General features: G+C 32.8%; 1 protein-coding gene across 10 annotated transcripts in view; it reads right to left on the reverse strand.

Moving 5' to 3' along the window:
- The window catches only part of NFAT5 (nuclear factor of activated T cells 5), a 117,489-nt gene that overhangs the window by 43,809 nt on the left and 46,698 nt on the right, over window positions 1–26,982 (reverse strand). For 5 of the 10 annotated variants that reach the window (XM_079800526.1, XM_079800525.1, XM_079800524.1 and 2 more), the window contains 4 exons: window positions 22,939–23,064; window positions 8,979–9,537; window positions 2,351–2,543; window positions 485–675 (listed from right to left, as the gene is read on the reverse strand). In XM_079800526.1, coding sequence (XP_079656652.1) covers window positions 485–675; window positions 2,351–2,543; window positions 8,979–9,537; window positions 22,939–23,064 — 1,069 coding nt within the window. Of the gene's footprint in view, window positions 1–484; window positions 676–2,350; window positions 2,544–8,978; window positions 9,538–9,986; window positions 10,049–15,041; window positions 20,660–22,938; window positions 23,065–26,982 lie in introns of those variants that run through there. The other 5 variants (XM_079800530.1, XM_079800531.1, XM_079800528.1 and 2 more) reach the window with 5 other exon arrangements.

A 26,982-nucleotide genomic window follows, 5' to 3' on the forward strand; every position in this document is an offset into this window, starting at 1 on the left:
GCAGGAGGCAGCTAATTGATGTTACATTCTCACATTGATGTGTTGTTGTTTTTTTTCTCTCTCTCTCTCTCCCTTATCCTCTCTTTAAAAATCAATTAAAAATTAATTAACTAATTAATTAAAAGATGGGTCAAGGAACCATGAATGGTCTCTGTTAAATAGTTTCTAAAACAAACATTAAGAAAACAGAAGTTAGGAAAGCAAACCAAATTGTAATTTTTATTTTTAATGTTAATATTGTTAATACCAACAAATAAGTATATTATTTTCCAAAACGCCAGCATTCCACTTGGCTTTTATTTCCCTGCCTTTCACGACAGGAATTCTCTAGCAAAGAGTAAGAGTTGATTTTAATCCATTACCGTTCTTTAATAATCTATTTTTATAAACATTTTAATAAAATACTCAAAATCTTCAAGAAACTAAAAAATGTTCTTGCCTACCATATATAGAGAGAATGAAAAAATTTTTACTAAGTACTTACGCTAGTGTCATGTTGTTGTTCGGATCAAGGCCAACTTCTATAACAGTAGTGCCTTCAATGTCCACTTCTTTGCAGGGAGTTGTATTTCGCCCAGTTACCCTGCAGGCCTGATAAAATCCATGTGGTTTCACTCGACCAGAGTCGTTACCCACAAACACTTGCAACACTACTGGCTCATTATGGCCTTCCAGCTGAAGTGAGATAACATGGAGCATAAACACTAATTAGCCTTTCAAATAACCTAACTGTAAAATCAAGCATTTTGTACCAAGTCTTATATTTATAACTGGGTTACAATAAAGACATAATTTAAATCCTCAAGAAAAAGAGAGGTAAAATATTTTCATAAAGGAGAGTTGACTAAGTTTCTGCAGAAAATCGTAAGTTTAAATTTCTCACTTGCCTGTTACTGGTTTTGTTAAGGGGATGAGGATTGGTTGATGTAGTGCAAGCATGTCAAACTCGCAGCCCACAACGAATATTTTTGCGGCCCAGCCAATATAATGGTATGTAAAAAACGTTTTAATAAAAATTTCGTAACTTAATTTTTACAATATCCTGTTATACATAATTATTAATAACAAACTACAATGTTCGCTAATGACTGATTACTATAATTGTGTTGCATTCATTTCCCTTACACGCTTTATGCGCAGGCGCACCATTTCTCTCCACTAATACTAGCAGCGAATATTTTAGCAGCCAATGGCCATGTCATTAGTCTTGGACTGACTTGTTTGGTGTGTGCAACAGGAAATATTCTGCTTTCGGAGAACAACAACAAAAAAATAGGTTTATTTGTGTTACGCTTATTAATTTGTGCAGTTATTCAGTGTCTGGTAAGTTAATGTTCAAGAAAAAATATTAATTTTTATTAAAATGTTCTATTATTTTATGTTAACGGTTACTCATTTATTTCAGCCCTTTGTATTCAGCATGTCTCTATCGAAATAAACCTACGTTTCTATGAAAATTGAAGTTCTTGCAGCCCACATAAACTTAAACCTTGTTTATTTGGCCTGGGTTAGCCTTTGAGTTTGACATGCTTGATGTAGTGAATAGTAGAGGGGCAGAAATGATATTGTACATATGACTATTAACCGACCGTAAGTTTCCTGATCCCAAGTTTCTACCATTATTTCATTCATGTATAAAACGAAAGGCAGTCCAACTAAAACATTTATACAAACTGTATTTATCAAGAATCTACCATGTGACTAGGCAATATTCCAACCTGTTTGGTATTTTGCAAGGGGTTAGAACACTTGTTAAACATCCCCTACCCAATTTTTATGGTTTGTCTTCAAAGAAAAATATTCTTAGTAACAAGGTAGCCTAGGTGCTAAAATTTGAGCCCCCTTTTTTCTTTAGTCTAAGTTCTGAAAAGATACTCAGTTGATATCCTAGTTCTTAAACTGAAGACTTATGTTACCTATCAACTGATCCTTTCCTGAGGTGAATAGTCCTGATTACATTAGCCATTTCAAAAACCTTATTTTTTAAGTTCATAATAATTTCTGAAATATTTATTTGAGTTCACTTTAAAATTTCTTCTTAAATATAAAGTTTTGGAAGAATCAATTATGGTTGCTACTAATATCAAAAATAAGAGGAAGAAAATTCATAATTCCCAGATATTTTTCTTATCAGAACACATTATCATTTCCTTCCATTTAAACTAAAATTCAAATGACATCAAAGTAACAATATTTACCTTAGGGTTCAGTCAGACTTTTACTTTATTTCTATTACATATAGTTAGCAAGCCTATCCTTCTATTTCAGGCAGCTTTTGCTGGTTAAAAACAAAATAACGAATAAATGAAACTGGAGAAAATTCTTCATATATTGCTAAATAAAAAAGTACCTTTACTGTAGGAAAGCCTTGCTGTGTTCTATCCTTAACTGAGCCACGGCTACCTTCTGTCAGGTACCGAGCTCTATGCTGGGTCTCAGGTTGTATAAGTATCTTCAGCTCCTTTCCCTCACTTTTAACAGGATACTGTCCACTCAACATAGGGCTTTTCTTTACTCCAGTTCCTTTTTGGTTTTCCAATGTTCTGAGAAGTCAAAGCACAACATGGAAAAAACATCAAAAAGTGTTGTTTTTTTACAAAAGTCATGTAAGATAAAGGAGGAAACAGAAAAGGCAGTAACATTAAAAACAACTGATTATCTTAATGACAAAATAAAATACAGCCTAGGGGAAGATACATTCCATAACAAAGTATATTTTAAAATTTCGTAATAAAATTTAATTAATGATGCAAAAATAAAAGAAAGTTTGGACAGGGCGAGACAAAGAATGCATATATGTGGTTGGAAGAAGGAAGATTGAATGCAATAAACTAGGAATAACAGGAAAGAACATAGCTAATGTCACTTATAAATTTTTTAAATTACATATATATGTGAGTATTACATAAAGCTATGAGATTAACTACCATTATTTCCTAATCAGACTTGCAAAGCAAAAAAAAAAAAAAAAAAAAAAGTGGGGGCAGCAAAAAAGAAACAAGCAAACAATGGGCCTTAAAGAAAACCTGAAGGCACATGTAAAATATTCTTTTGGATAGCTTCCTTAGGACATCTAACTGAGAAAATTATAATTTAAAAAATCAGTGATTCAATTTTTATTGGAAATTAACTTTACTCTAAACAATCTTTCCCAGAAGTATAATTTTTTAGAGCATATTTTTTGTGATAAAATTATTAAAGCTCTTAGTGCATAAAAATTTTACAATCTGGGCTTTACTGATAAGCAATCTAACGTATTTTTATTTATTATTATTTTTTTTTTTGTTAATCTTCACCTGAGGATATTTTTTCCACTGATTTTTAGAGAGAGTAGAAGGGAGGGAAGGAGGAAAGGGAGAGAGAGCGAGGGAGGGAGGAAAGGGAAAGAGGGAGGAAGGGAGGAAAGAGAAAGAGGGAAGAAGGGAGGAAAAGAAGAGAGGGAAGGAAGGAGGGTGGGAGGGAGAGAAACACTGATGTGAAAAAGACACATGATTGGTTGCCTCCCACATGCACCCTAATAGGGCTAGGGATCGAACCTGCAACCCAAGTATGTGCCCTTGACCAGGAATCGAACCCCCTTTTGGTGTGAGGGCCGATGCTCTAACCACTGAGCAACCTGACAGAGCTAACTTATTTTTTTAAATTATGTTTCTAATGTTTATTTTATCGTTCATTTTCTATGTGGAATATGATTCAAAGAAAAATATTTCAAATGGTGGTTAGGACTTCCAGTAGACACATTTAATCTGAAGCACTGTAAATATGTCATAAAAATAAATAGAAAACAATATTGTTAGTTTTAAGATAGGTTGAGGTGAAGGGGGTCAATGGGGAAAAAGGGGGGACATTTGTAATATGTTCAACAACAAAGATAAATTTAAAAAAATAAAAGGTTGAAATTATCCATGCACTTTTAAAAATAGTCAGGGCCTATAATGCTTTCTATATGACCTTCTCAGTCCTAAGTTTATACTCACATTGACAATACAGAAGCCAAGAGATGACTATGGACAAAATTTCCTCCTAAAACAAATAGGCCCCTGGAGAAATATTATGACTTCAAACACAGAGGAGTCATGGTGGTTAAGCAGCCGTTAAACTGGCTCTAATGTTTACCCCTCCACCTCTAACCAAGTTGTTGCCTCAAATTATCAATAACAAAACCAGCCCTCCTGGTTCCACTCAGAGTACAAACCATGACTAAGAAAGGGACAGAAGAATGAAGGAAAGAAGGGACACAAAGGGATGTAATAAGACTGACTGGATAAGAAGAAGAGTTTTGTGGACAAGTAGTGTTGAATCATTTTCATATTCCCTGAATCTTATACAATTCCTTAAAGAGTAGATGCTGGAAAAAAAAAAAAGTTTGTTTACAACTTTTACAAACAAATAGGAAGAAGAAAGAGACAAAGAAAGAAAAGCAGAGGAAAAAAGGAGCTTCTTCATACTAAGTGGCTAAGGCATCCAGTAAGTTTGACATAATAAGTCAAAGATTACCTGAGTAAGTAATTTAAAAGGCCCTGGAAGAATAAATCCTATGAACAAAGTACTAAGTTGAAGCTGGAACAATGGGCAATAAATCCTATTTTTCTTTTCATTGTTCTGGGTAGAAATGCAAACATTTGCTCTGAATGAAATGTGGAATCCCTTACTTATAAAATTTTATAATGATATTCTGTTTTTTAGTCATTTTAAAATAAAAGTAAAAATATTTACTTACTTAACCTAATATAAAAAATCTCCCAAATATGCATTGAAAGGGACTAAAAGGAAATACATCAAAATTGTAATAGTTGTATTGAATAACTAGACTATAAGTTATTTATTTTCTTCTATTTTTGCAGTTTTCAAATAACATCTATTAATTTTATAATAGAAAAGGGCATTACTTTAGTTTGATATAAAGAAAATTTAGCATATCAACTAAGTTGGCAAGATACAGTTTTATATTCACTTATGCTAGTGAAGCTAATATTTATGAGAATAGTTGATAATGAGTTTTACTATTTCAGTAAAACAAAATATTTCATACTGGAATGAAGACTGTTGAGTGAGTTGACAAAGTATACACATTAGGGTTTAAAGAAAAATAGCTCATGTAATTAAATAATTTATGAAATGATACTTTAAAAAGCCCTTAAAACTATCCCTAGGTTTAAATGTAAAAATAGAATACATATATATTTAGATTTCTAGACATAAAACTATTGAAAACATCAACTAATTATTAGTCACTCAAATTACTAATTTTTAAGGCAAGATGGCTTAAGAAAAAACAAGGAAGTATCAGTTTAATTGAATGGATTTTACTTCTAAATGGCATCTAAAAATAAAATCCACTCTCTTGGCATATTCTATTCAAAAGTCTTAAAATGACATTCTAATTCCTTTGTATTAATTACATAGTCTTCTGGTTGTCTATGTCACAAAAATAATTTTCATTATAAAATACCTGAAACAGGTTTCACATCAAGATAACATCGTATCTTAATTTCTATGATTACCTAGAAGAAATATAGGGCTACTGAGTCTCAGGAAATTTAGTAGAAGAATTTAAGAATGATATGGCTAGGAATGGTTAAATACCAAGTAATATTTTTTTAAAATAGTTTTGTTTTCTTAATAAACTCTATTATAGAAACTTTTTTTTTTGGTTAATCCTCACCTAAGGATATTTTTTCCATTGATTTTTTTAGAGAGAGTGGAAGGGAGAGAGGGATGGAGAAAGAGGGGGAAAGAGAGAAACATTGATGTGAGAGAGACATACTGATTGGTTGCCTCCCACACGCCTCTCGACCAGGGCCAGGTTGAGATCGAACCTACAACCCAGGTATGTGTCCTTGAACAGGAATCAAAACCAACCGAGACCCTTTAGTGGCCAGGCTGACATTTCTAACCACTGAGCAACACCCGCCAGGGCATAACTTATATAACATTTTAATCATATAAAAATGCTATTTCCATCTTGAAGATCAATAAACTGTGGTACAGAACATTATTTGAGAGTACATTTTCTGTAATTTAGCATTACATAAATTGTAAGTTTATGGCATATTAGATTTAAGGCTTTATACCTATCTCTCAAAACATTTCTAAATATGTTTCATGTTCCTAATGTTTTTCTTGTTGAAGAATAATTGTCCTCAAAGGCCCAATTTTCTCTATATTTACATATGGTTTTTTCCTTTTCTTGATATAGTTCTTAATAATTCAAAATTTAAACTTCTTCCATCATTTCCATATGCCAGAGTTAAATATTTTTCACTAACTAAGAAGCTGGACATTCTTCTCCTGCTTGATGAGTTTTTGTTTCATTAATTATTTCATGAGAGATTTTGTCTTGACAAATGTTATACTTTCCCTGAGTAACCTCAAATCATTTCTAAGATATATCTGTCATACAAAAGCAGAAAAGATATAGCTCAAGATATCTCTTTCATGTTTATTTTTTATTTTTTTCAAGATCGAATTCGCTTTAATAAGCAATTTATGAATGGGGCAGTATTCCTTCTAGCAGCTAAAAGGATGTTCTAAGTCAAGCATGTCAAACTCGTGGCCCTCAGGCCACATGTGGCCCACAATGAATATTTTTGCAGCCCATTCAATATAACAGTATGTAAAAAACGTTTTAATAAAAATTTCGTAACTTAATTTTTACAATATCCTGTTATATATAATTATTAATAACGAACTACAATGTTTGCTAATGACTGACTACTATAATCGTGTTGTATTCATTTCCCTTACACGCCTTATGCGCAGACACACCATTTCTCTCCACTAATACTAGCAGCGAATATTTTAGTCCATGTCATTAGTCTTGGACTGACTTGTTTGGTGTGCGCAACAGGAAATATTTCGCTTTCGGAGAACAAGAAAAATAGGTTTATTTGCGTTACGCTTATTAATTTGTGCAGTTATTCAGTGTTTGGTAAGTTAATGTTCAAAAAATATATTAATTTTTATTAAAATGTTCTATTATTTTATGTTAACGATTACACATTTATTTCAGCCCTTTGTATTCAGCATGTCTCTATTGAAATAAATCTACATTTCTATGAAAACTGAAGCTTTTATTTTTTTGCGGCCCACATAAACTTAAACCTTGTTTATTTGGCCCAAGTTAGCCTTTGAGTTTGACATGCTTGTTCTAAGTTATCTCTTTAATAGAAACTGCAAACCATGTGTGTTGACTAACTCTTAAGTCAAAAATTTTTTTGTTTGCATTTGAAACTTTAACATTTATTTATAATAAATAAAAATAAAAATCTCTCTTCTGGAACTTAAAAAAAAACCTTTCTCCACTGAAACCCAAATAAACACATATCTGTATTTAATGATAGATGTACATGAGCCTTTTAGTTCTGTGCTACTATGTTTTCAGAACATTATTACATAGGTAATAGTTCTAAAAATATGTTCTAGAATTCTTAAATCTGCTAGTAGCAACATTTTAAGAAAGGGTATACTTGTTTTCTTTTAAATAATTTCCTAATCTGGACTTTCTAAAAATAAAAAAACAGTTAAATGTGCATTTTTCACTTAATTGCATCACACCAAAGAGTTTTAAATAAAAGTAGAGAAGCAAGTAGCAGAGAATAATTATTGCTTAAATGGTAAGTATTACTTACAAAATGTACTGAGAGAATATTTAAGGACAAGTTTAATATACATTAAAAATACTTTGGTACTACTCAACTAGATTTTTAACTTAAAAGATATCAATGATGTCATCAAGTAGTACATAAATCAAAAACTTCTCCATCACTTTTGTGACAACTTGAAATTATAGATCCTGGAGCAACTAAAGGACCATAGCCTGCTTCCCCCAAAAATATCTCTCAAAATCCAATGTGTTAATTTTTATCAAACTATGTTGAACATACTATAGGAAACTCTAATTAAAAAGTCTAGCAATTAAATATTACAATAAAAGTACTAAAGCAATTTAAAAGTTAAAAATAAGTCATAGTATTCTGTACTATATAGCAGTGAATATTCTGTAATATAGTTACAGAAATATTTAGAGTGTTGTGAACTGGCAGAAATCAATGTAAACTCAAACATGTACTATGATTCCGTTCTAGCATCCTTCAAATACATAAACCAGAATCATAGAAAAAGATTTCATGATGTATTCTTTTAAAATCCCAAATCAGAGCTGTCTGCCTGCTCTCTATATATGAGTCTGTCTCTATTTTGCTTGGTAGTTCAATTTGTTTATTAAATTCCAGATAGCTCTGGTGGGAGGGGGATGTTGCAGCAGGAGGGATTGAGCAAAAAAAGAGAAAAAGAGAACTCATGGACATGGACAACATTATGGTGATTGTGGGGGTGGGGGGTGGACAGCAGTGTGGATGTGGAAGAGGGCACAGAGGGGATAAATGGTGATGGAATAAATTAAATTAAAAATCCCAAATCAGCACAATGTATACAAAAAAAGCTTAAAATAAATACATAAATCTAAATAATGAAAATCAAGCCATCAATCAGTTTTTTCTTATTTTTATGAAATAAAAGAAAAATAAAGTCTAAAACCCTCACAAAAATGGAAACAGATTGAATCATATGGAGAGACAATGTGAAAAGAACACAAACAAGTCCTTTGTGAATGTCTTGAGTTGTTTCAGCTAGAGCCATTACATGCTAGTTATTTTTATGAGTAAAAATATTCTTAAATCCTTTTAAAATATAAACTATTTGAAATTTAAGTTATTTCAAAACATTATTTTATTTTATACTACTTAATCACATCCATAAGAAGATACCTATTGCTAAAATCTTTTGATATTTTATTTTTTCTCTAGTGAAACTTGGTAATTTTAAGTTAAAATTTTCAGGTATTTCAATGATAAAATTAGTATCTTTGCTTTAGATGCATACTTGAGTTAAGCAATTAAGAAAAGTGGGGAATGATTTTGTTGTTGTTGTTTTGCATAATGGTGATAGAACTTTAAAAAAAAAATGTGAATACCAACCCATTTCCTGCTTTTGAGTTGCCTTTGTTGTCCGTGGTAAGCTGAGAAAGCACATAATGAGGTGCTTTGGCACTGTCGGCATCAAATATATCCATATTAGATTCTTCACAATCTCGTCGTTTGACCCCCGGCCTCTGCTTTGGATTTCGTTTTCGTGATTTACGAGGTACCTCAGTATTATCATTGTAGGAACTGGTGCTCATGTTACTGAAGTTGGAGGGGGAATCCTCCATCCACATACTGCAGCTCTGCTCAGATTCCAATCCACACCCCTCATCCTGGCAGGACATCCGACTGTTATCCAGCAAGTCCTCAGGTGGTGGTGAGATGTACAAGACTGTGTGCCTCTTCGGTGTTGATGGATGCTGCTGGACTGTGTTACTGGTTAACTGCTTTTCACTTACCCCTCTGTTACTTACCCCCAAGGCTGAGGAGCAGCTCTCCACTTGCATAGCCTTGCTGTCGGTGACTGAGGTAGAATAAATGGTAGGGCTGGAAGAGGTGGTAAAGGAGCTGCAAGCACCGCCCATGGAGGAAGAGGAGGGAGCTGAAGAAGCATCTGCAGTGTACAATTTAAGAGTAAATACACTATACATGTTTTCACCTATGCTGGCTAGCAGTCCCATTGAAAATGTGATTTGTGAACTGATTGTTTTTCCCCAAAATGAATAGTTGGAATTTGGTTAAGTTTTAGAATATCAATGCTTCAAGCAACAGAAGGCCTAAGAAATGCATTTTTTTTTAAATGCCCAAATAGAATTATTTTACTTGTGCTATAATTGATTTTCCAAAAAATCTAATTTAATGTTTTAAGCTGTAAAGCAAGAATAAAGCTCTTATTGCCTCAGCTGGATGTTCGGTTGAATTTTAATAATTTAAAATAATAAAGAAAACCCCAATATAAAATAAATGCTTGTGGTCCACATTCAATGCCAATTAAATAATTTATTACGGAATTTGAAAAGTGGGACTGTGCTTAGCCACAAAATATTAAAATAAGTCTCTAACCTATGAAGCAGAGAACTACAGGTCATTTTTAATGCAGACACTCCCTGCTTCAGAGGCAAATCCTGGAATAAAAATATGAGAAAATAAATGAGAAAAGAGCTGCTGATTATTCCAGATATCAATTATAAAATGAAAAATAAAGAGAAAAATATTTAATCAACTGAATTGGAGGCAAAATGGAACTGGTACCGTCACTCTGTCACTATGATTATTGTCACTATGATCTAGAAGAATAAACCTGAAAAAGGTTTGATTTGGAACATGCCAGGTTGTAGGAGATAAGCAAGTTAACCACTGGGGAGGGTCTCAAGAAGTTGGAAGTGGTAGTTCAAAACCATAATCCCTAAAATAAATAAATCCGTCTTAAATGGCGGAATGAAAAGCAGAATAAGGACAGATTATTGGATGGATTTCTTATATAAAGTACTTGATTACACTCAGCAACTGGTTACCACTGTCCATTTCCTCTCTCTTTAAGGGCCCACTTGATTTAAACTATTAAAGGAATTTCCTAATATGAGTAATAGCAAATTTTATTGGCCAGAATCTAACAACAAAGAATTAAGCAAGAAAAATCTCTGGAGATCACCAGAATTGGTTCCTATAAAATAGGGTGTTTTTTTTTGTTTTTTTAAATAAGGCCATTTATCTATTATGCTTAGCAAAAAAAGATTTAAGTAGATCTTTTCAAAATATGTGGCAACTGGCAGAACAGCTCATTGGAAAATAATACTACTTTAAAACCTTAACAGCATAACCTCAGAGGCCCACTAATAATGTTAGGGTTGGATGTTGTCAGTCCTAAAATCTTACAAATACAATTTTATCTTGTATAATATGTGCGAAGTTTTATAATCGTATACACAATAAAAATAGGTAACATGGCAGACAACTAAAAGATATGTTTATATGTAAAGTTAATTTTTATCGATAGCCAAGTATGCCACTGTTTTAAAATGGAATGATGAAACTTAAAGTGTGATATGCAGTTATTGGAATTGTAACATTCATATCAATTATAATATAAAAAGTGAAATGTAAGAATGCCAATGTTTAGATAATCAAAAGCCAACTGCCAAAGATCTATTTTTAAAATGAAAACATGTACGAAAACACTTAAATCATTTGAAAGAACTAAATTAAGTCATAATATTCATTATTTTAAAGGTTAAACAGCATAGTAATTAATATTAGCATTAACAATGTGATCTACATAATGCCACATGGAGATTATTCCCAACTACCATAAGTCAAAGAACTTAGAGCAATTAGATGATACCAGTTCCATTTTCCAGTTTGTATCCTTGTTAAATTCAGTAGCTGAAATTGGAAAATTCAGTCATTTTAAACTGCATTCCAATTTAAATAAAATTTTATCAATTTTGTATCATGCATTAATGCAATCTTTTCTTAGTAAATAAATATTTTAAAAGATATGTAATAACTACAAAATCTAGATGCTAATGTCAGTGACAGTTTAGGAGCTGATTTGTAGCCACTTTGGGTTTAAATAACAAGTTTTTTTGAAAAATACAACAGAATTCATTTTAGAAAAAATAGAAAAGGTATTATGTCTAACATTCCTCTATCTGTTCCAACTATTGGCAAAAATGAAACTAAATTTTTATGTGTGTATGAGCCCATGTTCTTCATTTTCAGAGAAATACAAGTATACAGCATGCAATATTTGCAGTGGATCACACAAAGCATGCAGCATGAATGTTGTGAATCTGTCTTTCCATAAGGAGCTTTTCCCAACCCACACTTTTTGAATCTAAGTACCATGCACATGAGAATGCAGAATATGACCATTGCAGGGATCCCTGTCCTTGACAGATGGAAAGTACAGGTGAAAAACAATTATGAACTCAAAAGCAAGTTTTATAACTTTAATCTGCAAGATATAACCCACCATTGCTCTTTGGTATGCTATATGAGTTTATCTTGCAAATCTTATCAAAACAAACATGGTTATAAAACCAAATTGATATAATCATACATAAATTGTGTTCTGGGACAGGTATGCAAACTGATTTCATACCTTCCATAAATTAAAATATCCTATACATTTTTCTTAGACACCTAACGCACAATTTTTTTATTTTACCTGCAGTTTCCTGGATATAGTTATTAAATAAAAAAGTTCATTAGCACAAAACTATGAAACTGAAAACATAAATTCTGTCAGGAGACAGTAGTAAGCATTCTTTAATTTAAAAACAGTATTACTTTTTAAAGCCTACCTCATTTTGACCCTAAATTATAAAAATTCTACTCATTTTAAGACTATAACAAATAAAACTATAAAACTCTTTGTCATATTATCATTGTTGCTCTGATGATGATTATAGTGGAGTATAAAGCCTTTCACATAAAGATATTACATTCTGGTTAAAAAGACATCACCAAAGTGCATTAATAATGCCAAGTTAGATGGTGGAGGATAAGAACTATGAGCCCTTTGAGAGCATGGACAATATATTTATCTTAGACTCTCCCAACACCTAACATAGTGCCTTGCATGTTATTTGTTATTAAATTAGTTTATGGGAAGCTAATATTTGATATGGGTGCTGAGTTTAGTAAAGTTAAATTGGCAAATAAATGTACCAATATGTTCACAATAGACACATCAGGTTTATTTTAAAAAAGATTTACTAACTAAAACTTAGACTATATATTGCTATAATAGCATTATCTGATAGAGGGGAAAGGTTTAGAAGAAACTTAAGAGTTTAGAGGTAACTACTTGCTATTTCTACAAAGAGTGCTCTAATAACTTTCTTTCTTGAAACTATACATTAGCTAAATTACCTACTTGTGTACTAACCTATAAATTTACTAAGAATAAAAATCCTTAATATTATCTATTACAAATAAATGGTAAAAATAATATCAAGAACATAGTAGATTCCTAAACAATAGTTGGTCATTTCTAAGCATTCCCAGAAAAGCACTAAAAAACATTCCTGGAAATATTATAAATGTAACTTAAGGTCACCATGGCATTAAGAAACAGCCACAGCATTAAAAAACAGCCCTGGCCAGTGTGGCTCAGTGGCTGAGTGTTGTCCCATGCACAAAAAGGTCACCAGTTGGATTCCCAGTCAGAGTACATGTCCGGGGTTACGGGATCAATCCCCAGTGTGGGGCATGCAGGAGGCAGCTGATGGATGTTTCTCTTCTCCCTTCCTCTCTCTCTAAAATCAATAAAAAATACATTAAATATATATATTTAACAATAAATATATATATATATATCAAGAAACAACTTAATTGACATTCTATAGAACAAAAATGCTAATGCAATCCTCATCTATATATTCTTTTTCATTTACAAGTTTTTATAAACAAAATATGCTAACTACCTTTCCTCACTTTTTTTTCTTTGGTTTTGAGTCTCTATTTTTATCTATTAGGAATATAGAGACTATGTTTAATTGCTGCATTTTAAAATACAAAAACTCCAACATAAAAATGTTTTAGTAACTGCTTTTATTTTTCACTGAGCAGAGTAGTTATAATGTATTTCTGATTTATAACTTTATACTTTTATTTGTTCTTTAAATCCCTTACCAATTCTTCATAGAGATGGAAGTTTCCTTAAATTTTTTCTCAAGATTATTCTTTCACTTAAGTAATGTGTAAATAAATTTTTATTGGTATTTTTCTTTTATGAAAAAGTTATCTTTGAACCCAGAAGAATTTTATTTTTCCACAGTATTACCTGTGACCACAGACAGCACAGCAAACTAAAGGGAAAACCAATATACCATTTCTACAATTTACTAATGTAAATTTATAATCTCAAAAGAATAGATTAACTCTAAAATTTATAAATGAAGGGAAGCACCACAGCTATCGTGTTTTAATAATTATTATTATTGATTAGCCAATTACTAGATAAAATGCCAGTATAATGATGGTCAACTTAAGTTGGATATATGGCTTCTTTTAAGAAGATGGAATAATTAAGGTTTACTATGAATATTCAAAGTAATTGGGATAAAAAGAGTGGTAGATAATATCTGCATGGATAACCCAGATGATTGGAAGTACTATTCATTTGATTACAAGGATGATAATGGATTTTTAAATAGTACCCCATATAGAAACCCCACATAGATTTTATATACTCCTTACTTAAACAATATTTTAAAATTAAGAACTATTGGTTCTAGATTTGTTGAACTAGAAATTATTTTAATTACCATATCATTTCAATGCTTAAAATACCATAAAAATAGATATTTTATACAGAACTAATTAAACTTTTCCTAGAAAGCTTTGGAATTAGAAACATTCTTTAAAATCCTCAGAAGAAACAAATACCTTTTACAGATTTAAAATATATGAAAAAAATTACATTTAACTAAGCTTCCAAGATAAAAAAAATGTGTTCCCTAGCATTTAAATAAGCACATATATTTCATAGCTTTTCAACATTAGTGCAAAAATCAGTCGAGTTTCCTAAGAAAGCCATTAAACCAAAAGCCATAAAATTTACAAGTGTGTTAAGTGAACCAATAGTGGAACAGAGGAGGAGGAGCAAACTATTGACTGCTCAGAAAATAATCATAAAAAAACCCCACAGGATGTTTACAAACATTTACTGTTCAATCTTAGTTATTGTTTTTAAGTATTTCATTTTTCTTATTGGTAACAATACCTTCAGATTTAAAATCTATCTTGTTTGATAAAAGTCACCAGATAACAAGGATATATTTTCACATCAAAAAAGAAAGATATTGAGAGGAAAAAAATCTAAGGCCAACATTCATGTTGCCAAGGATTGAAAAATCTAGGACACACAAAGTGGCTGCAAACCTGCTTTGTCAACACCTTACATGCCAACCTTCGTTTTATACTTTTCTTCTTTTTCTTATATTATTAATGTAAAGTTTAAAACTTTACCAAATATTTTAGTTTCAATCAGTATCAATCCACTATTTAGAAGAAAAAAAAACAACAAACAAAAAACAAAAAAAAAAACAAAAAAAGAAAGGAAGGAAGGAAGAAAGAAAGACAGACTTATGAAGAAGTCTGAAAACCGACCTATACCCTGGGTGAGATTGGATGGGTTAAGTGTCTCTGGCACTATTTGTCTTCACTATTGACAGACACTGTCACACAACCCACCACACGATGCCTGTCTCTGAATGGCGAAGCTAGAATGCAAGTTAAGTGTATTAATAGAAAAAACAACTAGCATCCCAGCATATAAAATAAGCAATCCAGATTACTTTACCAAACCCCCCCCCACAAAAAAAAAACCCCAAAAATTTTAGGATCGATTATTTAATTTATGTTTAAAACATTTCAATTTACCATTTGTACTTTTTCCACCCAACATAAGCTTACATGCTACAATAAGCAATATTTTAAAACAAATGTTTAAAAACATTAATTTTTTCACATCCAAATAAATGCAAATGGTGAAATTTCTTACCCAGAATTTTTGTTTACTCATATTCACCAAATTGTTCTCCTGTTTACTGATGCAATCTAATCCATAAGCCAGAATGTTCTCTCACACAGGTGTTTTTACTCTGTACCTTCACCCAAATTCCCTTAAAGAGTGTTAGAGGATACACTCAAACAATAAGAAATATTTATATTTTAGCAGCAAAAGAATCTTTTCATCCCTCAGGTCAACTTCCACATACTTCCTCATGCCCCCTCAAAAAGGTTACCAATTTACACTTTTAAATTAGATATGCTTCTGTGCATCACATGTCTAAATCTGGAAACTCTATTTTAAAAGATAATTAGCACTATTGCTGAAGGTGAAAAGTTTGTTACTGATTTATTAGAGATCATTTTTTTCTTCCCCAGTCCATCAAACTGCCAGTCAGGGTTCTAATATGACATAATACTGGTAAATACTCTCCCATTTTTAACCTGAATTCTCCTAAAATAATTATTTTTACTTTGTCAGTATTATTAATATATTCACAGAATATTTATTAAAGACATTTTCCTGAAAAATGCTTATGAAATTTTTAAGTGTCCTAACATTTAGAGCAATGTTTTAAATATATCTTTTGTCCTAGTCAACCCAAAGTAGCTAAGCACAATGTAAAATATATATTAGGTACACATTATATAATTTGGTTTTTAAATCCCCTCCTACTGGCACAGAAAGATGTTTTCCATCATCTAGTGATTTAAGCACTACAGGGTAACATCACTGGTTAACACTGAATGAAAAGACTAAAGCCCAGAAAGAATCCTCTACCTCAAATTACTGAAACACAAAAGAATGATTAAGAATCTTTGAACAGTTTTAGAATGCTATTCTATAGAGGAAGGTAATATGAAATGTGCTTATTTCATCAGAAACTGAATAAATCACAATATTTATACAATTTATATAAATAATTATACTAGCTAATAACTAAATTTATTACATTGTCAAAGACCTTAGGGGAGTACAAGTTAAAAAAAAAACACAACTTTGTACCACTTGGTAGGTACTGTTACTTGAAGACAAAACAAAGATTATCACTACATTAAACAAATAAAAATTGGAAAGAAAAAGTTCTGAGGGATGCTATTTGAAGATCACTTTAATGTTTTATCATATAGTGCATTTTAAAAGTTTATAAATAATAAAGGTATTCCTGCCAACACTAGTTCAATGTGTTTACATTTCTCTTTTAAGAGGTGACCAAAAAAGGAAAAGAAAACAGTATTTATATTACTAAAATCTTCTAATTTTATTAACCAATCAAGTTTAACGACTTAGTCTACATTAGAGTGTGTATTAGATCCAATTGTAGAAAAAATAGTGTAGGCAAAAAAATAGATGTCATAAAATGCTCTACCAGAAGTTTTGATAACTGATCAAATTTATTATTTCATTTAAAAAAGTGGGAAAAGAATTCTAGGAAGAACTCTTAGTCAACTTTACAGAATCATCCTTTCGGGAACTATTTTCTCTATGACTCATCCTCTACCAATGTTCCTTTTACATACAAAGGTTCCCATTGAGAGAGTGTCAATGTAAAAGGATAAGTCAGAAAATAAATCCCATGTCCATGTGTGTGGCTATATCTTGACTGATACGCAAAACTTCAAAATAAGGTAAAAAACAGACTGGGTGAGAATGGAAAGAAAGAAGCAAAATAAGGTTTAAAAAACCCTTCTATATATAAGTCTAATATGCAAATTGTCCCCACAGGAGTTCGACCGGGAGACCGATCGCTCACTATGACGTGCGCTGACCACCAGGGGGCGGTGCAGAATGAAGGAAGGCCCCAGCCGGCAGCCAGCAACTGGGAAAGGGAGGCCCCAGCTGGCAGCCAGGGAAAGGAGGCCCTGGCCGGCAGTTGAAAGGTCCCAATCGGCCCTGATCGCCAGCCAGGCCTAGGGACCCTACTCATGCACGAATTTCGTGAACCAGGCCTCTAGCATTATTATAAAAATAAGATTTTTCCCACACTAATTTTATTTCATACATTCAAAACATAAATAAAAAAAAAAACTATAATATGTGGGTATGTGTTGTTGTTGTTTTTAATCTAGATTGTGGCCATATGGGTCAGGCATGTTGTGGTGCTTTCTCATTCATTTTCTGATTTAATTTCATTGACAATACCTTGTTATGAAGGAGTGATAGGGGAAGAATGAATTTTACGTCAGTGGGCTAAAATAACACTGCCAATGAAAATATACTTGGCTTATGGGGGAAAGAAGTCATCATGTATCTACTTTAGGTATGCCACACTTTTGTTCCTTTTAAAGAGCATTGGGCATTTTGACTATGTTAATCATCTGCCACCAGGTGTTTTTTAAATTATGAAATATTTAAAACTAAACACCAATGTACCCTCTGTTCATATTTAACAAATGCTAACAATTTTACTATGCATGATTTTATTGTAAGAGAAAAAAAGTCACAAAAACAGGTGACTTTTTGTTGTTTCCTATCCTAATGTATTCCCTTCACTCCTGTTCCAGCTGGAGTGTTATTTATACAACTTTATTAGTATTATTTATACAACTAATTGTTACAAAATAATTAATTATGGCAGTGATTTTCAACAGGTGTGCCGTAAGAATTTTTAAAACATGCAATTTCTATTTAGTCAGGCACTGACCTCTTTTCCCTTAGATTGTCAAAAAAAAAAAAAAAATTACAACAGCCAACACAACAATAGCCATTAATGCCTTGTCTTCAACCATAAATATATAGGTCATATGATAGAGTTGCATTTTATTGGTCATGTCGCATAATAAGGCATAAATTTACATATACATAGATATTTCCATAAGTATAAATGTATGTATTTAGATTTACTATGTAATTTTAGTAAAAAGACAGAATTTTTAAACCTAATTGCAACATGCTTGTAACGAGGATCTGACTTTCTTCTGGAAATAGTTCAGTTTTCTAGAAAAAGTAGAAATGGCCATAAGGAATAAATAAGATTTTAGCTCACAACATCAATACATTGGTTACATAGGTGGATTATCTTTCTTGTCAACAGGCTTTGGATGTAATTTTAGGAATAGTATACTACATAAATGGCCAAAATTCTGAAATATGCTAACCTATTAACCCAGGAGAGAAATCACAGGCAAATTTACTCTTCAAATTTAGTTAATTCAAGAAAATCTAAATTATAATAAATTCAACAGGCTATATAATCCTGTTGCGAAGAATCACTTATATTAAAAATTGATACTCTTCTAGAAAGTATATTCCCATTTTGTAGATCCTGAAACTTGCAGAGAAAGGGTATAGTTTTTTTCAACTCAATATCCTACGCACTACCTTCCAGGATCTTGTGTTTCCTTAATTGAAGTTAGAGTACACAATGTTAAATTCTCTAAAGAACAATGGCAAAGAGAAAAGAACTTGGAGCCCAATAAGAAGAGCAGGTGCTTAGAAAGATTGAGATATGATAATATGCAAGTTGCCCGATATAATTCCTATCACACAGTAAGAACTAAAAAGTGACAATTTATATTTTTTTCACCTCAATTTTTGTACAGCTTTGCTGTTATAGATAGTTTAGAAATTCCTAAAATTTTAATTTAGGTGATTAAGATGTCTGAAATGAATTAAAGCATAGCTGTTCTTTGATTACACAACACTAATTTAGTTCTTTAGCATGTTCTCCTACAGTGTAAATAGCACTCAATTAAGTTCTTTCAGTATAGAAAATATCTGTTAGGTATTTGAGATTTATTAATTGCTGTGTCATAGAATTCAAGGCACCATGTAATAAATCTTTTAACAGGAAAGTTTATTATATGGATCACTCCATGTAAAGTTATTAATTTAAATTAAAATGCTAAACATCTCCAGTGATCCAACTGGTGGAAATATTCAACAGAGATTTGTATTGTACATGATTTATGAGTGTATATAGCTATACATGTTAAAAACTGCTACAAACTATTAGTGCACTGAGAATATATTACTTGTAAAAAGAGTTCCTATATATAATTATTGAAAGTAAAAAAAACTTTATGAAAATAACAAAAGAATTACTAAATAATCTTAAGATATAGAAATTAAATTATAAAATGTATAGTTTGATTAATTCATTGCCAATTAAAATAAAACAATTTTAAAGAAACAGTCACCTTAGCAAAATCATATTTTATGTTATATCCAAAAATGAAGACAAAGTCTAGAACAAGAAAATAATTTAATTTCTCTAGATGATCAAAGTTGATTGTCAACTTCTGTCCAAGACTTTCTATTTTACACAAATAAAGTGAATCTAAGGATAAAAACTATAAACATATAAGTAGATTTAAAATACTTTTAATTGGTATATGTACTATATATCAATAAAGCTGTTATTTAAGAAAAATACCTGCCATATCTCTTTTCAAAACCCCCAAATTCTGGTGTAACTGTTTTATTTCTCCTAAATACTTACATTTTAGTTCTTTATACTATAGGAATCACACACACACACAGAAGAATGCTTTCACAATTTACATTTCTTCTCGATTAACTAATTTTGCCAAAAAATAGCATCAATTCATTTGGATACCTTTTTTGTACTAGAAAAATGGCCTCTCTCTTAACTACTGAGAATCTACAATAATAGTATTCATAAAGTTTGCATTTCTAAAACTTTTACTAATTCACATATTGAATTTCAAACTCTTAACTACCTTTTTGGAGGGACAAAAACAGAGGTCTTTGAAAAAATGGTGAGGAGTACAAATTTCAGACTGGTGGTTCTCCACTATACCTCCCAGATTTTGACACTTGATCCCATGCAGAGGGGAGGACTTATGGAGGAAAAGTAAGTCCTCTTTCCCCGACTCTCAACCCCTGGGACTTACCGGATAAAAGATGTTATTGCTGGGAGTATGTAAAAGTGGAACTAGTGTAGAAGCAAAAAAAGATTTGAGAGACACTTTTATCCAATATTCTGGATTGTGGATTAGCAGCACCATGTTTACTCATTCCTTCAGTAATATGTAAAGGAAAAATATCTAGTTTGGTGAATCTGAGAAACACATTTTAATAATTACATAATAAAGAATGTACATGAACACCTACATGCCCAGCCTCTAAATTTCAAAATTGATTTAAAACTTGCAAAACACAAACCTTTATGGCAGAACTAGAAGTCTGTTCCCACCAGGCCCTCATAACTGATAGCAGCCAATCCGGCTCCTTCAAAACTCTGAAGAATTAACTACATCAAGAGTCATCATTTTTATGCATTTCATACTTAAACAGCAAATGCTATAGATTAAAAAATAAAACTCACAGAAGTCTAAATTAATGTGTCTTTCCCAAGAAATTTAGTATTTTGGCCAGAAAATACTGGTAATTTACTCTAAATCTCTCTCTTTGACAGTTATGTCACTGAGGATATTATTAGGTTAAATGTAAAAGGCAACTTCAATAATATATACAAATTGATCTCCCTACAATAATTATTTTGTAATTTAAACTCTCTTATCTATACTGTTATATGACAAAGACTTTATTCTACGAATAAGATATTAGAATCCTAGAATAAGACTATGTAGATTACTAAAACTAAATTTGTTTTAAAAATTATAAATGACTTGGTTTTAGATCACAGAAACTTTCTGTGTGTGCATATAAGAAAACTGTCAAGGTTACGTCCTTACTCTCTTCACCATCATTACAAAGTTAATAACTTCTCAATCTAATAAAAATGTATTACTTCATAATACTTTCTGGGTTAATTCTCTTATTTTCAGGATTTTTCAACTAATAGCTTTAAATCTAATTTATCTGGAAAGGATTTTCTCAAATATGTGGAAAGAGGGACAGAGGGGTTAGAAAAGATCAACATTCCATTAGTGACCCAAATTCAGAACTTTCAATATTTATATATAAAACTTCTGAAATTCAGTTTGGTACTATTTAAAAGGCAATGTTGTTCTTTTCCAAAACCAAGTTAGCATTTTTTCAGCTTTTAAAAGGAACTGGATCTACTGTCAACACATGTTTAAAAGCACAGAAGAAACAGACTTTTAGTTCTATTTAGATTCAACATATCTTTAAGAAACAATCTCAAAAGATACAGAAGAAATCAGTTAGTCAATATCTACCTGTGGACTTAAAGTGAAATATTTCATTAAAAACTATTTTTTCATATTTCATTGTCTTATATAAATTTTAAACTAGTTTAAAGCTTTAAATTCAGAAAAGATATTCAGGGACATTTTAGAACCCAGTGGATATAAAGTGAAACCAGGTCATCTCACCAATTTCATTACTAAAACGTTCACAATTAAATCCACAGTATCTGTTAGAAAATGTCTGGCAACACATGAACAGTGAGCAGGGCTGATAAATTTCTTTGCCATGTTTAATATTTTCCGGCCCTCAACTAGGAAAGCAGCAAATTGCACTGTAAAACTAAGGAGAAAGATTGATATACAAGGCTAATGGTACATAGGTTAACACATACAAGAAAAATATCTGAAGTTCTACTATAGTACCAATACCCTCATTTAAATAACAACCTTTCGCTTCACTGTTCTTTTGAAACAAAAAGAATTTACTGAAAACAATGTTCTGATGAACTTTAAGTACCACTTGAAAAGGTGAGAGGTATCATATTAGACAAGAAACCTCTAATGAGTAGGACAAATAAAACTTCAGAGTCTGTAATTTTTTTCCTTTTTTTAAACAAACCACACTTAGCAGTCTATAAACCCAACTAAAAGAAAAACACAGTTGGGCAATCTAATTTCTTAAAGCATTCATATTAATTTTTGACTAATCAAGACTTTTCTGTTAGCTTGTCTGTCAATTTTTTATTCTAATTTGATCAAAATTTGAACCAGCTTTATATAATCTGATTATATAATTATAAAGTGTATGATTTGAGAGCTGAGTAAAAATAAGTTTGATAAACTTTTAAACATTAATTTCCACATTATAAATTTATATAAAATGTCTTTATATAAATATTACATTCAAATCTTCCATTACTTTCAACTGAATTTAAAATAACTATAAAGCCTCATGTTTTCAAATGTAGGGAAAAGGTTACAGTAATGTGTTACAAACAGAAAAGAGATTGAGTGCTTGAGTCTTTTTTCAGATTATACAAAGTAAAATATTTTTTCATTTTTTTAAAGCAAATTAAAAAATTAAATTTTAAATATAATTTAACAAATGTAATTTTCCATCCATGGCTTGATATTTAACCTTCTTATGTGCAGTCAACAAAAGAGCTTTAAACTCATTTCCATAATTGAACACAAGGTCCATTCTAGGAGATGGAACTAATAGATGTGCCAATGTGAAATTTTAAGAAATAATAATTATATTGATAAAATTATATTGAAAAATTTTAAAGTACATATTTTAAAACCTCCTAAAACAAAGCCTCAAATCACACTCTTTTGACATAAACTTTACCAGCACTGTTCATGTTGGCCAGATTATACCCTAGTTTTCTTTAATAAAGTAAAATGAAATGCATACCAGCAGCAACTACAGCTGGAGGAGGCGAGCCTGCCTCACCACCACTTGTTTGACTCATTGATGCTACAGTTGTTTCTCTAGATGGAGGTAACTGTAACTCCTTTGGGAGAAGATCATAGACAGATTCTGTAGGGGAGGGAGAAAAAATTTTGAAAAGAGTGTAAGTCAACCTAATATCTGAGCACAAATATGTCTTTCACGCATGAGAACCATATTATTTACATACAAACACACAAACTCCATAAAATTACTATCGTAAAAAATTACTGGAAAATATTTTTCTTTTATTATATAATATTATTGAACAGAAGAATAAATTTTCCATTAGTTCTACCCCGTTTTCTTTTTGGCTTTATCCTTTATGCTAAAGATGGTCTTGAGAAAAGTTATGAAATTTTAAAGCTGCATAAAACTAGAGAGAATAGAAAGTCAAATAACCCAAGATGTTCCAATATCTCTTTGTATAATAATGAGTGTAACTACTATCTTTCATATATTGAGATAGCTATATTAGATAGTATATTAGTTTTAAGATGCCTTCTCCAATTAGACCATTAGTCTAGTGCTGCTCTTCTACATAGCACTTTTTAGCAAATATTTTAATTTGCTATCATAATGCATTTTTCCTTCCTAATGAAGCTAAAAAAAAAAAGAATGTCATGGCTCAAGGAAATATTTCTCACTCTGAGAAAATCCCTAACTCTAGAAAGGTACAAATATAGAATACTCTTAAATCAGAAAGCAATATTGCCTATATTAGATTATGATTACTTTTATATCCAAGATTAAAGAATATTCTTTCATTTTTTTTCTTTTTTGTTAATCCTCACCTGAGGATATTTTTCCATTGATTTTTAGAGAGAGTGGAAGGGAGGGGGAGACACAAAAAGAGAGAAACATCAATGTGAGAGAGGCATATCAATTGGTTGCCTCCCTCACACGCCCCGGGCCAGGGATGGAGCCTGCAACAGAGGTATGTGACCTTGCCCGGAATCAAACCCAGGACCTTTCAGTCCATGGGCCAATGCTCTTCCACTGACCCAAACATATTTTTTTAAAAAGATGTTTTTACTGATTTTATTTTTTTAATCTTTATTATTGAAATTATTACATATGTCCCCCTTCCCCCCCTCATTTACTTCTTCTAACTCACCCAACCCCCACCCCGTTTTATTGATTTGAGAGAGAGAGAGAGAGAGAGAGAGAGAGAGAGGAAGGGAGAGGGAGAGAGAGGAAAATCGATGAGAGAGAACCATAAGCTGCCTCTTGCACACCCCCTACTGGGGATCAAGTCAGCAACCTGGGCATGTGCCCTGACTGGGAATCAAACCAGTAACCTCTAGGTGCATAGGATGATGCTCAACAAACTGAGCCACACCGGCCAGGCAAGAATATTATTTCTTTACAATGTATTTTATAATACTCTAATTATTCATAAAATTAAATTTATATCTACTGTTTAATAAATTATTTTATAATTATTATTATATCATTTTGGGACAGAAAGATTTCTCAACATATATATCCTCTAAAGAATCAATGTTGGAAGAACCTCAAAAAACCAATTAGAATCATATGCCCAGTTTCCAAAGAACCAAGGCACAGAGGTTAAGGGACTTACCTAATATTCCATGAAACTCAACATTCCAACAATTAAAGTAGGTTATTAATTATTTATATGAGTGATTAAAATACCACAGGTAACCATATAAGACATTTTAGCCTTGGTAACAAACAATACTTTTTGTTAACTTATTACTGAATTCATAAATACTTTGATCCTGCCAGTTAACCATTAAAGTATGTATGTTAACTTTTATGTGGACAGGGATAAGAAAGAATGTTGTGAAGGAAGCTAAAATTAGAAGTTATACTATTAAATGATCTTCACTTATAGTAAAGAATCAATTTAGCCCTGGCCGGTGACTCGGTTGCAGCAACGTCCCATAAACCAAAAAGGTTGAGGGTTCTATTCCTGATCAGAGCACATACTTGGTTTGCAGGTTCCATCCCTGGTTGGGGTATGTACAGGATGCAACCAACTGATACCTCTTTCTCTTTCTCTCTTTCTCCCCCCCCCCCCCCCCCCCGCTCAAATTAGTAAAAACATATTCTTAAAAAAGGATTAAAAAAAGAATCAATTTAAAAGTTTCTTTTGAAAAACTCTATTGCCTATCTTGTAATTTACATCTTCAAAGCATTTGGCAAATTCGACATCTACCTAACTATAATATGCTCCAACTCAAAAGTTTCAGCTTGTTAAAATGTTGCTAAAAGCCTTAAGTAAATTATTTCTATCTATCAAATAATATAGGCATCACCTCACACCTGTCAGAATGGCTGCCATCAACAAATCACCCAACGACAAGTGCTGGTGAGGATGTGGAGTATGTAATCCTATTTATCTTCTATCTTCAATAGATATAAAAGGCTAATATGCTAAGTGTCCATCTGACCAGTAGCTTTGACGTGCACTGACCACCAGGGGGCAGACACTCAATGCAGGAGTTGCTGTGACGTGCACTGGCCATTTACAGAGAAACGGCACCATGGACCTGGCGCCCACAAAGCAACACTCGGCTTCCCCCAAGTGGGACACAGGCTCCGCCACCACCCCGGAGCGACAGCCCACCAAATTGCAGCCGATGCTGCCAAGACCCTATGGCGCAGCCCAGCCCAGAAATGATCACTGTGGGTGCCGGGTAATGACGTCCCGGAGCAAAGCCCAGCTTCCTCTCCCTAGCAATTAGCCTCCTTGGAGTTTCTTCAGCCCAGGAACACGACTTGCTTTATAGCATTGTGGAAACATTTTACACCTTAACTAAATGTCTGAAGCGTTTTCCTGTGCCTCATCTCATTTGATCCTCACAGAAGTCCTGGAGTAGGTACATAGGAGACTCAATGGAATACTATTTTCTTTTCATTAGTCGGAAAATGGAGATTTAGAAAGCTTAGAAACTTGACCCGACTGAAAAGAAGAAATGGTGGACTATGAAAATGACTTCAGGTTTTCTGACTGCGCAGAATATAGTCAAACACTGCTGCAGTTAAATATTTTACTTTTTGTTCTCCCTGCGTGATCTACAATAATAATCTGTTTCGTGTTGATATTTACTGCGGTGTTGCTGACAATTATCTGAAAAAGAAATTGGGGTGCTTCACTGGGCTGGGAAAAAGTTTAGCTAAATCAGAAAGCAGGTCTAATTAAGCAAGTTTATTCTCTATATATAAACAGGTAATATGCAAATTAGCTGGGCATCACCACAGGCTCAGGAGGAGGCTGCATCATGACCGCTCAGGAGGAGCTGCACACGCAGATGGGCGGGAGTGGACTGCGTGACACCCCCAGCCCCAGCGGACATATACCAGGGGTGGGGGCATGCTCCGAGCGGCCGCAGCGCAGCTTGGAGTACACACCCGGTGGGTGGTGGCAGCGGCCAGAGCGAAGCAGCCCTGGTCCCAGATGCCTGGCAGCAGCTAGAGCAAAGCAGCCCGGGTCCCGTGTGCCTGGCAGTGGCAGGAGCAAAGCAGCCCGGGTCCCGGTGGGTAGCGGTGGCAGCCAGAGCGAAGCAGCCCAGGTCCTGGGTGCCGGAGGGAAGCCGGTGCTGGCAGCCAGGGGAAGGAAGGCCTATTCCTGCACGAATCTTCGTGCATTGGACCTCTAGTATATACACTGAGTGGCCAGATTATTATGATTTCTGAACCCATAATAATCTGGCCACTCAGTGTATATCCTATATAATAAAAGGCTAATATGCAAATTGTCCCCTCGACCAGGAGTTCGACCAGCAGGTAGGCTGGCCAACTGCCCATGTCCCCTCCCCCTGGCCAGGCTGGCCGGACCCCACCCATGCAGGAATTCATGCCCAGGCCTCTAGTATATATACACACACACTGAGTGGCCAGATTATTATGCGTTCAGAGATCATAATAATCTGGCCACTCAGTGCATATAAAAGGCTAAGTTGGCTCGCGCATGCGCAATACATATAAAGCTCTCGCTGGCACCAATCACATGGGTGTGTTTCGATCTGTCATTGTCAA

The sequence above is a fragment of the Cnephaeus nilssonii genome (genome assembly GCF_951640355.1).
Source record: "Cnephaeus nilssonii genome assembly, chromosome: 20".
Lineage (NCBI taxonomy): Eukaryota > Metazoa > Chordata > Mammalia > Chiroptera > Vespertilionidae > Cnephaeus > Cnephaeus nilssonii.